The 13,859-nt window shown below is 41.6% G+C and overlaps 1 protein-coding gene across 1 annotated transcript in view; it reads left to right on the plus strand.

The window, feature by feature from the left end:
* Nucleotides 1-4,835: 4,835 nt before the first annotated feature.
* rfx6 (regulatory factor X, 6) overlaps nt 4,836-13,859 on the plus strand; it is a 41,608-nt gene continuing 32,584 nt past the window's right edge. The window contains exons 1-6 of the mRNA XM_078400061.1: nt 4,836-5,058; nt 6,633-6,789; nt 7,102-7,225; nt 7,767-7,828; nt 8,159-8,236; nt 11,282-11,309. Of these exons, the coding sequence (XP_078256187.1) occupies nt 4,836-5,058; nt 6,633-6,789; nt 7,102-7,225; nt 7,767-7,828; nt 8,159-8,236; nt 11,282-11,309 (672 nt within the window). The remainder of the gene's footprint in view (nt 5,059-6,632; nt 6,790-7,101; nt 7,226-7,766; nt 7,829-8,158; nt 8,237-11,281; nt 11,310-13,859) is intronic.

Here is a 13,859-nt window from a genome sequence, read left to right on the forward strand (position 1 = left end):
GAGCACACTTGAAGTGACACAAAGTTCTGAGAGGAGTGTGGACGTTTCTAGAGATCTGAAGCTATGAAGGATGGGAATCTTTAAACAGACCATAAGGCATAGATCACAGACCATAAAACATAGGAGCAGAATTAGGCCATTCGGCCCACTGAGTCTGCTCCACGGCCACCCCTTCCTGGTTCTATCAATTTACTACCCACAGTTTTCAACCATTGGACCCTTCTTGTCCATCTCTCCCACTGGCTCCCATTATTATCTTACATCTATTCCAACACTGGTAGCCTTTGTGTCCCTCCTTCTCTGCCACCACCTTCATCTGCTCCTCCCCTCCCCTCCATTTTCCATCTGCCATTTTTTCACTCCTTGTTTTCTTCCACCTATCACCCATCTGCCTCTGTCTCCTAACTCTGCCCTGTTCCTGTCCCAACCTAGCTGTATTTCCCCATCATCCTTCAACCCTCCTTGGTTAATCAGGACCCAGTATCACCCCTCCACCTCTCCTCTTTATACTGGCTTACGTTTTAGCTCCATTTTCAGTCCTGATGCAGGATCTCAATCTGAAACATCAATTGTCAAGTGCTTGCAGTGAATCAAATTGTGACCCATTTTTGACCGCACATAATTTCCAGGACCATAAGTTCAAAATAATTCTTAAGTGGTATACAGTGGAATTTCCATGAGGATTCTGCTAACCATCAAATGTAACTTTGGTGGAAGATCTTCAGAACCATCTGTTTATATTGTGGTTTTATGCTAAAAAAAAAAACCCAGAGGAAACTCCCAGTTATAACAGTGATTTCAGTAAAAGACTTCTAAAATTATAAATGTGTGCTCCATGCTGGGAAATGCACATGCTAAGAGCATATGCTGAAAACTTCATGACTATACTGCAGATTAAAAATCACATGCAGATTTTCAATGTGTGCTCTTGGCCTGTGGGATGTCCTGCCTGACCAGAAAGGAGGTTAAAAAAAATTCCTTGCAGGAATTTCAAATATGTCCTATTGGAAGGCCTTTCCACATGGCAAGGATGGAAAATAACCTATTTTTAAAGTAAACAATTGCTGTTAAAATTACTGTACATGGAAAAGAAACGTTAGAGGCCAATATCTTTGGATATTTGAAAGAGTAGAATAACTTAAGACATGTACAAAACAGCTTTTTCTCGTGTTTTGCAAATAAATGTTATGCTTGCGTATTTAATTGCTTTGGTCTAAAGTGTTCTATAAATTTCTTGTGATTCCGCTCATAAGCAAATTCCATTCTCTCCTTTATAGATTATACTTTGGACATGGGAGGCATGTTCAGTGGGTTTGTGGAGAGATTGACAGAGCTGTTGATAGTGCAGAAGGTAGTCTTAACCTGCACAGAGATAGCGATGTGTTGGTGAAATGGAATAAGAAGTGGCACATTTAATTACAAGTTAGATGATGCATTTAGGGTGTACTAATATGAATTAATATTGAGGTTTTTGTAGTATCAAAGAACAGAGGAGCCTTGATGGTCCAAATCCTTAAACCCTTGAAGGTGAAACAGTGGAACCGAGCCCAAAGATCCTTGAAGGTGGCAACACAGTTATGAGGAGAGATTGGAGAAGCAAGATCTGTCCTCGCTGAAGCAAAGGAGTTTAAAACAGAATATGAATGAAGTATGCAACATAATGAGCTGTATAGGGTGGGCTGCGGGAAATAATTTTCCATATTAGTGGTGGATAAACTAGGTACCACAGCTTTGTAATGCAACAGCCACATTATAGCTAATAGAGGCAGCAATTCTGGATACCACCATTATGCTGCTCCTGGACGGAGTGCATCATAAATGTTGGTAAATATTAATGAGAACCTTAATCAAAAACAAAACAAAGAGGCAGAGAAATGACTTATGAAGATTATTCCAAAGTTTGGGTGGATTGTATCTGCAAATGCAACTGCCTGTGGGGAAATAAATGGAATTGGGCCATGGATGAATCCAGATTTGCAACATCAATAAAGTGTTGTAGGATTCGAGGCATATAAAAATTAGCAAAGATGGGGTTATGAAGTGAATGGAACTTAAGGGTACAAATTTTAAAAGCAATTATGGATTGATAATCAATGAAGGTTGCCAAGCACATGTGAAAATACCTGAATGGGACCAGGTTCAGATTAAAATGTAATGAACTAAGTATTTGATGGATAATGGAAGGACATTGCTAGTCAGCAGAACATTGGCCCCATAGGAGAGAAGCGTCCACGTCACGAGGCTTGAAACTGGAAGTGGCCTGAGCTAATTCTGCTACCACCAACATCTATTGTACAAGTGATGGCTCCCGCTGATTGTCGCCGGAAGCTTGCGCCCTTTTCAGGACGGACGACGACAGTGATGTAACATTTGAAACATGGATGATGGACACGAAAGAAGAAGAAGAAGCAGAACATTGGCATAATCGAGTTGGAGACAATGGAGTATAAGAAAATAACTGCAGATGCTGGTACAAATCGAAGGTATTTATTCACAAAATGCTGGAGTAACTCAGCAGGTCAGGCAGCATCTCGGGAGAGAAGGAATGGGTGACGTTTCGGGTCGAGACCCTTCTTCAGTCTGAAGAAGGGTCTCGACCCGAAACGTCACCCATTCCTTTTCTCCCGAGATGCTGCCTGACCTGCTGAGAAGGGTCTCGACCCGAAACGTCACCCATTCCTTCTCTCCCGAGATGCTGCCTGACCTGCTGAGTTACTCCAGCATTTTGTGAATAAATACCTAGAGACAATGGAGAATCCATTCAGCAGGAGATGAATAGAGAGTAGGTAATGATGGGACGTGTTTATGCAAGGAATATTGGGGTTATATTGGGGTTGGAAGTTCGATTCAGCATCAAACAGGATGCCAGGTTTGCAATAAGCTGAATGCAGCGGAGAATTACCTGCGAGATGATGGAATTAATGACATGGGAATGGACAGGTTAAGGCCAAGGTGGCCATAATCAACCGGATACTGGGAATTGAAGGGAATGCTAAAACGGAAAAAGACAGATATTCCGTCAGCACCGGCGACAAAAAAAATAAACTGAGGGGCTTTTTAGAAACGTTTTCAGGATTCAGGTAAATGAGTACTTTAAGTCAATGGGGATTTTCTATCTTCGTATTAGACATGTTTTCACATAAATATAGATTGAAAACGCATTTATAAAATCGATGATATGTTGGACTCGTGGGAAGTTCGCAGGGCAAACGGTTTGCAGCTGAAATCAATTCGCATTCAAGGGAGAAATATTTTTAACGTTGCAGGTTTTGTTGGCCTTTCAAGTGCTTTCTGCCCGTCTGGCTACAGATTCCACTCTCCCATTGACTATTTCCAGCATTTTCTGATTTTACCACTGATTTCAAACTCTACGATTGCAACCAATACATTAACAAGCACAGGTGGCGCACCACACTGCTCCTGGAATAAAACAAAGTGCTTGGAAGAACTCAATGGGTCAGGCAGCATCTGTGGAGGGAAATAGACAGGCGGCGTTTCGGATCGGGACCGTTTTTAAGACAGATGGCGTTCCGAAGTGTCCGGACCCGAAACATTTCCTGTTCATTCCCTCTGCAGATGCCGCCTGACCCGCTGAGTTACTCCAACACTTCGCGCTTTGCTCAATATTCCAACATCTGCAGTTGTGACTTCACTATTTCCGAAAAGGCGTCATTCCATGAAGTGGGAACTAATCCCTATTTTCTTAAAACGATGAAGTTGCCAGCTGTCGCTGATGATAGCTCGACCCCTCCGCATCGGAAGCTACACTGATGCTGATGGGTTTAAAGGGCATAATCAGATCTCTGGACCAAACGCAGAATGAATGAGGCGTCAGGAGCTAAAGAATAGCAAAAAAAAGTACCAAAACAAGGAGGAAAATAAAGGTGTTCAGAAATCAAAGCCATGTTACTGGTGGTGGGGGGGGAAAAGGTGACTCCTCATCCTCTGGTAAAAGGCTAGATGGGAGCAGTGACGTGCGGCCTGGGCACGAAAAAAAAGACACAAAATCGATTAGCAAGATAGGAAATGAATTCTAAGTATGTTGCTTGCTCTTTAATTTGCCATCTGTGATAATCTTGTGTGGGAACATTGTTCTCATGATGGACTATATCTTTTCACTTCAGTTATCTTTTTACTGTTTCCGCACAAAGTTTCAAGAGTCAGTAATGTGTTGATTCTTTCAACCCTCTACCACGGATTTAGCTATCTACCGCCTTATACACAAAAAAAACGTGCGATAAACACAAATCTGAAAGGCGCATTCAAAAAATGATTGTTCCCTGCGGTTAATCATTAATGTTTTCTGAGTTCTCCTCTCCACATTTCCTTTAAATGATAAATACGCGTAATTCATCACTCGCTCGTAACCACGGGTTTAATTAACAATGTAGCGGTGACTACTTTCACAGTAAGAGCTCCTCAGATTCAATTCCCCCATCTGCTACTTGTTGCTGACTTCGTTTTTGATATCTGCCCCGTGCAAACAAATAGGCGTACTCTGGAGAGTTTAAATAGCTATTGAAGGTGCGCACCCTGGAGCTGGTCGGTAGATTGTTGGTCTTCGATCCAAAAGAACAGGATGCTTTCTCACACCAGGGGAGCTCCAGTTCCCTCACCATGACCTGCTATATCAAACACATCACTGGCAGTGGAAACTCAACTAAACTGTTTTCAAACAAGAACACCCGAGATTCAGATCGAGGAGTTGGTTATGGTGTGATGTGAAGCTGTGGAGATTATATCATGAGCCATTAATGTTGATTCCCAGCGACGGCCAATTCCTGGAGAAGAGATAGTGCTGGGCCAGCGAGCCCAGGCTCTGCCTGCCGTTCGCCATGAAGATGCCATTGAAAAGAATGGCTGAACCCCAAGGGCCATCCATGCTTCACCTGCAGCCTCCTCATAAGGCGACGGCCAGAGTTCATGACCAAGCCTGCATGACTCTGATCGGGAAACACTTAAATTCTTTGTCGGACGAGTGTGGCGGCAGTGAGGAGCCGGACTCGCTGCCTGAATGCGGAGAGGAGGAGATAGGGGCCGATCTAGGCATTAAATCAGGTGAGGTTCCGTCAGTTAGCCCACGAGTCAATTTGCTGCGAAACGCACTGCAGAAACTGAGCAGGATATTTCGCTATCGACTGCGCAGTGACTCCCAAGTAATCGAGCTTAATAGTACCACATTTAAACCCAATGGCAGGGTGCATTTAGACTATTGTGTTCGGTTTTTGGGAACCATGTTATGGGGAAGTTGCTGCCAAGCTGGAAAGTGTGAAGAGAGGATTTACGGCAGGGAAGATTTATTGGATGGTGCCAGGACTAGAGGGCCTGAGCTATATATAGGGAGCGGTTGAGCAGGCTGGGACTCTATTCCTTGGAGCGCAGGTGGATGAGGGATGATCTTATAGAAGTGTACAAAATCGTGAGGGGAATAGGTCGTGTAAACGCACAGAATCTCTTGCTCAGAGTAGGGGACTCGAGCACCAGACCTAATAGGTTTAAGGTGAAGGGGGGGGGGGGGAGATTTAATAGGAACCTTGAGTAACTGTTGTGCACAAAGGGTGGTGGGTAAAAGGAACGAGCTGCCGGAGGAGGTAGTTGAGGCAGGTACTATCGCAGCGTTTAAGAAACATTTAGACAGGTACATGGATAGGACAGGTTTCGAGGGATATGTGATAAACGCGGGCAGGTGGGACTAGTGTAGATGGGACATGTCGGTCGATGTGGGCAAGTTGGGTGGATGGGCCTATTTCTCGACTCGACTATGACTCGAGTATTAACGAAGATCGAACGATAGACTGTTCAATCTCAAAATCATATCAATGCAACGGTCTTAATTTTTTGAAGAAGCTATAATACCGAATCAAAGCATCGTTAATTCCTTTCAGCACCACGGCCCTACTATGAATGAGAACCCTGCCATAAATATGCTGCTGCTTTAATAAAGCATTGTAACCCCGTTACATGCAATTTATGATTTAAGATATAGAGTCAGAGAGTGATACAGCGTGGAAACAGGAAACAGGCCATTCGGCCCAACTTGCCCACCGGCCAACATGTCCCAGCTACACTCGTCCTACCTGCCTGCGTTATATTATATCGAATAATATCATGTGAAAATTACCGTAAATCTATTCATAAAAAGCTGGAGTAACTCAGCGGGTCAGGTGGGGAAAAGGTATCGGTGACGTTTCGGGTCGAGGCCCTTCTTCAGACTCGACCCGAAACGTCACCTATTTTATTCCTTTTCTCCAGAGATGCTGCCTGACCCGCCGAGTTACTCCAGTTTTTTTAATGTCTATCTTCAGTTTAAACCAGCATCTGTAGTTCCTTCCTACACGTAGATTCTATTCGTTGGCTTTGATTAGAACCACCCACAATATGGTGAGGGAAATCTTTCCCTCGGCAAGCTAATGGGAAATAACCATCTCAAGGAAAAGCAACAGAAAACGCTGTGAAGGCTGTGTTCTCTCTCTGGCAGTTTAGGATAATTCATTCTCTCACACTTCGCAAAACTGACAGGTAAAATACAGGTGGCCGTAACAAATTGGTGCGTTGAAAGGAAATAAATAAATGCAAATAGATCGCTGAAAGATTGAACCGATAAGGACCTTGTCGTTCGTTGATTCCACCAGAATCGGAGAATTGCAACGGATTCGCATCGTCTGAAGAGGAGGACGGGAACGTTTCTGAAGAGAAAACGTTCTTGAGCGACAAGCAACAAAGTCTGAAAAGAACCATCACCCAAATCATCAAGGACAAGAAGAAGCAAACGCAACTCACTCTGCAATGGTAGGGACAGGTCAGATTGTGAATCCCAGCTCAAGATGATGCATGGAATCCTTTGTTTCAAACACAATATATATATATATACTAATATATATATAATGGAGTATGTGTATGATATTATGATATAGTTTCCACTGAGGGCCTTTGATTCGTTATACTTTAGATGAATTCGTTAGATCTCAGATAATCGGACTCAATCCCAGTTCTGGGCATGTTGTAAAGTATCATTGAATCAATGCTGGCAAATTTGTCCGCAAATGTTTTAATGCTCCGGACTAATTGGGGATTGTGCGTTGGTGACCTTTCTTTTGTCAGGTTGGAAGAAAACTACATCGTTTGTGAAGGGGTCTGTTTACCCAGATGTATCCTCTACGCCCACTATCTCGATTTCTGTAGGAAAGAGAAACTGGAACCAGCTTGTGCAGCGACGTTCGGCAAGGTATTATCTGCGGACTCGCGGCGACGTCTCGAACCAAGAATAAAACTGTTAACAAGAACAAGGAACTGCAGATGCCAGAAACTTGCGTTAAAAAACACACAAACTGCTGGAGTAACTCAGCAGGTCGGGCAGCATCCCTGCAGGAAATGGATAGGCGACGTTTCAGGTCGAGGCCCTTCTTCAAGTTCTCGTGTTGCGATGTTCATTTACTGATGACAAATAAGCAAGCCTTTGAAGCACGGGTCAACTTAACATATATCAGGGCATCAGTGGGACTTTCCCCTCATCCAGTTGTCGGTATAATAAATTAAAACAGAAAAACGCTTTAAAAAAATACTGATTATATGAAATAGAGTGAACATTGTTTTCTTTGCCTTCAAATAGGCTTTTGGCAAAGCTACCATTCCCTCTCCAGATGCTGCTGAGTTCCTCCAACACTTTGTGTTTTGCTTAAGATTCCAGCATCTGCTTTTTCTTGCATCTGCAAAGATGGTATATTTTATTCAATCTCTTTACATCTTCCTTCCTATTTCGTTGATAGACGATAAGACAAAAGTTTCCCCTGTTGACGACGAGAAGACTTGGAACGAGAGGACATTCAAAGTGAGTTAGTTAACCTTTTGTCCGGTTAAAGCAATCCTTCCCCTTTATCCCTTGGACGTTAGGCTTGTCGAAGCTCGAAACCATCTGGATCTATTGGCATTGGTTTTCTTTGATTGTTTTAACGGCAGCCGTTCATTTGACGACAGTACTTGTCAAGAAAAAAATCTGCTTCCTCAGAACCCCGAGAGCAGTGTCGCAAACCCGGTAAAACGACGCGAAAATTTTATTTCACGGATATTAAATGACGTGTAACAATTTTTGGGCGGATGTTATGTATTAAACATTGATTTGGCATCAAAATAATATATACATCTTGACACTATTTTGCAGGTATCACTATTATGGTATTGGCATCAAAGAGAGCAGTGCATATTATCATTCGGTATATTCTGGTAAAGGCTTAACAAGGTATTTGAATCCTCTGCATTATACGCATTTTGCTAATATATCAATGCTTGTAATGAAAGTAATTACTGGTGGAATCAGGAGCTATTTCATTAGGCAGCTGTGTGCTGATTGTGACTGTATTTAGACAATAGACAATAGACAATAGACAATAGGTGCAGGAGGAGGCCATTCGGCCCTTCGAGCCAGCACCGCCATTCAATGTGATTATGGCTGATCATTCTCAATCAGTACCCCGTTCCTGCCTTCTCCCCATACCCCCTGACTCCGCTATCCCTAAGAGCTCTATCTAGCTCTCTCTTGAATGCATTCAGAGAATTGGCCTCCACTGCCTTCTGAGGCAGAGAATTCCACAGATTCACAACTCTCTGACTGAAAAAGTTTTTCCTCATCTCAGTTCTAAATGGCCTACCCTTTATTCTTAAACTGTGGCCTCTTGTTCTGGACTCCCCCAACATTGGGAACATGTTTCCTGCCTCTAACGTGTCCAACCCCTTAATAATCTTATACGTTTCGATAAGATCTCCTCTCATCCTTCTAAATTCCAGTGTATACAAGCCTAGTCGCTCCAGTCTTTCAACATATGACAGTAGGATTAGAAACATAGAAACGTAGAAAATAGGTGCAGGAGTAGGCCATTCGGCCCTTCGAGCCTGCACCGCCATTCAATATGATCATGGCTGATCATCCAACTCAGTATCACGTACCTGCCTTCTCTCCATACCCCCTGATCCCTTTAGCCACAAGGGCCACATCTAACTCCCTCTTAAATGCAGCCAATGAACTGGCCTCGACTACCTTCTGTGGCAGACAATTCCACAGATTCACCACTCTCTGTGTGAAAAAAAACTTTCTCATCTCGGTCCTAAAAGACTTCCCCCTTATCCTTAAACTGTGACCCCTTGTTCTGGACTTCCCCATCACCGGGAACAATCTTCCTGCATCTAGCCTGTCCAACCCCTTAAGAATTTTGTAAGTTTCTATAAGATCCCCCCTCAATCTTCTAAATTCCAGCGAGTACAAGCCGAGTCTATCCAGTCTTTCTTCATATGAAAGTCCTGCCATCCCAGGAATCAATCTGGTGAACTTTCTCTGTACTCCCTCTATGTCAAGAATGTCTTTCCTCAGATTAGGAGATCAAAACTGTACGCAATACTCCAGGTGTGGTCTCACCAATGCCCTGTACAACTGCAGCAGAACCTCCCTGCTCCTATACTCAAATCCCCACGCTATGAATGCCAACATACCGTTCGGTTTCTTTACTGCCTGCTGCACCTGCATGCCTACTTTCAATGACTGGTGTACCACGACACCCAGGTCTCGTTGCATCTCCCCTTTTCCTAATCGGCCACCATTCAGATAATAGTCTGCTTTCCTGTTCTTGCCACCAAAGTGGATAACTGCATTGTGGCTTCAAACAAAAGTGAATAAGAGTTGAGGAATTGAGGGCTATGTGGATCTGGCACAGGAGAGGAGTTGAGGCCAGCAGAGATCAGCCATCATCATATGGGAGGGCTGGGAGGCTCCCAGCGCCAGAGACGCAGGTTCTACCCTGAACTCGGGTACTGTCTGTGTGGAGTTTGCTCATTCTCCCTATGATCGTGTGGGTTTCCTCTGGATGCTCTAGTTTCCTCTCACATCCCAATGACATCCCGGTTTGTGGGCTAATTGTCCTCTGTAAATGGCCCCTGGTGCGTGGGGAGTGGATGAGAAAGTGGCATAACGTAAAACTAATGCGAATGGGTGATCGATGGTCAGCCTGGACTTGGTGGGCCGAAGGGCCTGTTTCCATGCTGTGCCTTTAAACTAAACCACGGGCTTGAGGAGACTGCTGGCCTGGTCCTGCTCCTATTTTCTTGTGCAATCTATTACTAGGATGCATGAAGAAAAAAAATGGTAATATGACTTGAAAGGCAAATTTGCAAGTTAACTGCTGAGTGTGCTGAAACAACAAAAAAAACAATATTCTGTTTCATTTAAACAGTTGCACTCTGATTAGACACCTTTTTTTTGGCGGTGAATAAAGCTGAAAATGTGGTTGTGTTCAGCATCTGTATAGAGATTAATAGGGTTAACATTTATGGTGTTTGATGACATTAATTGTAAACTCAGTTTCTCTGTCTAGATGAGGCATGGCCAGCTGAATGTTCCCTTTTACTTCAGATTCCCAAGATGTGTATTGTTTCTGGCATTTTAGTTGGACTATAGCTCTATTTTAACATCATTTAAAAATTGCTCTCTATATATAGGTGCCATATGCATGAAAACGTTTCTACGTGAATTGTCTTCATGTAGACAAAAAAAAAGCTCTCTCCCGGGCTTGTAATTAAATGCGGCCGTCAATTTTAGCAATTGAACATTTTATAAACTCTTGAAGAACTGGCATAAGATTTATCATTATTAAAAATAAACACAGCAGATCAGTTATGATCTTTAAGCATTTGTTTAGTTTACTGGCCAATACCACCCTTTTTATTTCTATCAGTCACAAAGATATTCACTTTTTATTGTGATGTAGCTCCTCTTTGACTGTAACTACAACAGTTAGATAGCTGGTCCACTAAATTTTTTGTTCAGTTGCGATGTCTCAGAAGATAGATAATGGGGGTACTCAGCAATGGTAATACAGCTAAATGTAAAGAAAATTGAGATGGTGTAGAGATTTGTTTCTGTGGTAGCATTATATTTACAGCACCACTAAAATATATAACATTTATATCACAAAATGCTGGAGTAACTCAGCAGGTCAGGCAGCATCTCAGGAGAGAAGGAATGGGTGATGTTTCGGGTCGAGACCCTTCTTCAGAGTTTTCTAACATTTCTATAATCATTTAATAAAGATAAGTTCACCAAGGTGCTTAAAATGCATTTACTGGAACATGTAACTTTTCTCAGCAGCAAATTACTGAAAGGTTAATTTCAGTTAGCTGCTGAGAAATAAAACAAATTTACACCTTTCGAGTGTCACACCCCTTTCCAGACATCCCAGTGCACTTTACTAGGGCATTGAGATGCTTTTTATTGATCATTTGTTGTTATTTCTCATAGATTTTCAGGAAGCAAATTGAAAAATGAGGTATGTTATATTAAAACCATATTTGTCACTAGATTTCTGAATCACACAAATGAAAGCTACATTCATCTTTACAAAGAAATGAATCTAATGGCAAAATATGACGTTACATTTTTTTTCCAGAGCAGTCTACAGCCAGATAGTTAAAGCTATTGATTGCACTGTGCAATAATGATTGAACTTGACAAAGGCCACAAAGCAATGATTATAAATAATGAAGTTAAAGTAGCATATGTGGTTGTGCATAAGTAAATATTTCCCAATGTTAATGTGTAATGAAGACATTAAAAATAAGTATTTTCATCTAAAGTAAATGACAACTGTATTCTGTCCACTGCATCCTTTATAGTTAGAGCAGTAGATGGCTTGGGTTGAATATTAGGGTGAAGAATCATACTAGGAGGCACATATGGCACTCCATAAGCATGTTAACATAACATGGTCATGGATGTATAAATCAGATTTAAAAAAGTCAACATTTGTTTGTATATTTCAAGATCAGTTATCTAGGTGTAATATATTTAAGACATATAATATATCTTTTACACAGAGAGTGGTGGGTGCCTGGTGGTGGGAGGCAGATTTGAGTGGGATTTAAGAGGCTTTAAGACAGGCATACGGATATGCAGGGATTGGAGGAATATGGATGATGTTTATCTTGGCACCATGTTCAATGTATACATTGTGGGCCAAAGGGATTGTTCCTGTGGGCTATACTATTACATGTTCTATGTAAGAGCCAGCTGCTTCACTTTCATATTTGGGCAATATCAGTCCTATACTGTAAAGGGACATTAATTGTGCAGGGTGACAACTGAAAGTAAACTTTGTTTGACATTGCATATGAAGTAACATAACATGCATGATTTCCAAAAACAAACTAATGTAGAAAGGGAAACAACATTAGCATTTCAGTAGAATAAAGTTAGAGTTTTTATTCATACAATTTAACACTTCCTCAAAAACAGTGAACCCATAAAAATAAAATTAAAAGTAAGAACTTGAAAAGGTAAAAGGCAATATGATAGTTGTGTGATATTGGCATAGTAATTCTAGTCACATGATTGCTAACAATTGTTTGTAAATGAATAATTTTTCCGGTATTATAAATGCAATTAGAGATGAAGAATTATTTTTAAAAGAACCCATCCCATTTGGCTTTGCCAATCGTACTCAATGCCACCAACTTTATTGTGCATAAATTAGAAGAGGTGTGAGAAGCAATCTTCAGTGAAGCAGTACAATTTCATAAAGACTATTCTAAACAGAAAAAAAATTCGAAGAAGGTGAATTATCTAGAAGTATAAATACTTAGTGTGTGTAGTCCCTAGTTCCTATAAGTCCTTTATGTGTAGGATAGTGTTAGTGTGCGTCGATCGCTGGCCGGCACAGACTCGGAGGGCTGAAGGGCCTGTTTCTATGCTGTATCACTAAAGTAAACTAAACTAAACTTGGTAATACGAGAAAACTTGTGAAACCTCAAAAGAATAAACTTTTCCTTTTTATTTTTCTCCTCATAATTTGTGAATACCTTCAGGTGCCTTTGGGAGAAAACTAAAATTTGATTCATGGCGATGATCATCTGGCAGGCCATTTATTATGTTTTTCGAGCAAAAGCATCAAATTATTTTTTTTAAACTTTGTGGCTTGTGGAGAGAAAAGACAGAGGGAAGAGATGGGCTGAGCCTGCTGCCCAGAATGCCCCCCATAGTCCCCACAGGGGTGGAGACAGAGCTCTTCACTGTCTCTTGTCCAGCATGTGATTACCACAGTAGCATTAGGCCCAGAGGTCAAAACTAGGGTGGAAATTTGTTTGCTATCAAACCCATCAATATCCTTCATATTTAGAACCATTTATCAATGGTTAAACTTGAAGTAAGCTGCTAAAATGACTTAATATTAATAAATAATAATGCAAATTAAAACAAGAAATAATTAAGATGGAGACGCAAGGGATTGCAGATGCTGGAGGAATCTGTGGAGGGAATGGACATGCAATGTTTTGGGTTGGGACCCTTGTTCAGACTGATTTAGTAGGGAGGAGAAACCTGGAAAAGTGAGCTGGAAATGGGAGAAAGTCTGTCAGGTGAGGGGGGTTGGAATGGCAGATAGATGGAGTAAGTAACAAAGTGCAAAAAGGATTTTAGTTAAGGACGGAAGATGAGTCAAATGTAAAGCCAAATCATTATGCTACAGCAATTTTTAGAACTATTGTAAAGGAACACCTTTTACTCCTAATCAGTGCCTCCAAGCTACCATTAAAATAAATGGGGTTTCACCTCCAGCATCAACATAATGGTGGGCAATCCCATGGGGAGCCTCGTAGCAGAGCCAACTGACAAATTCAGTACTCTGGATCTGTTAGTAAGTCCCCTTTTCACAATTACTCTGTGTAAATCCAGGACCTACTTCTGTTTGAATGGCAGAATGTTATAACTTTGCATTACTGTTTTAGAATAGTTCTCAGAATGCTCCAAAGCGCTTCACGTACAGTAAATTGTTTTGAAGAGCCAATATTTGGCACGAGATCTTGGAAACCACACTGAGATAATT

This window comes from Rhinoraja longicauda, chromosome 5 (genome assembly GCF_053455715.1).
Source record: "Rhinoraja longicauda isolate Sanriku21f chromosome 5, sRhiLon1.1, whole genome shotgun sequence".
Classification (NCBI taxonomy): Eukaryota; Metazoa; Chordata; class Chondrichthyes; order Rajiformes; family Arhynchobatidae; genus Rhinoraja; species Rhinoraja longicauda.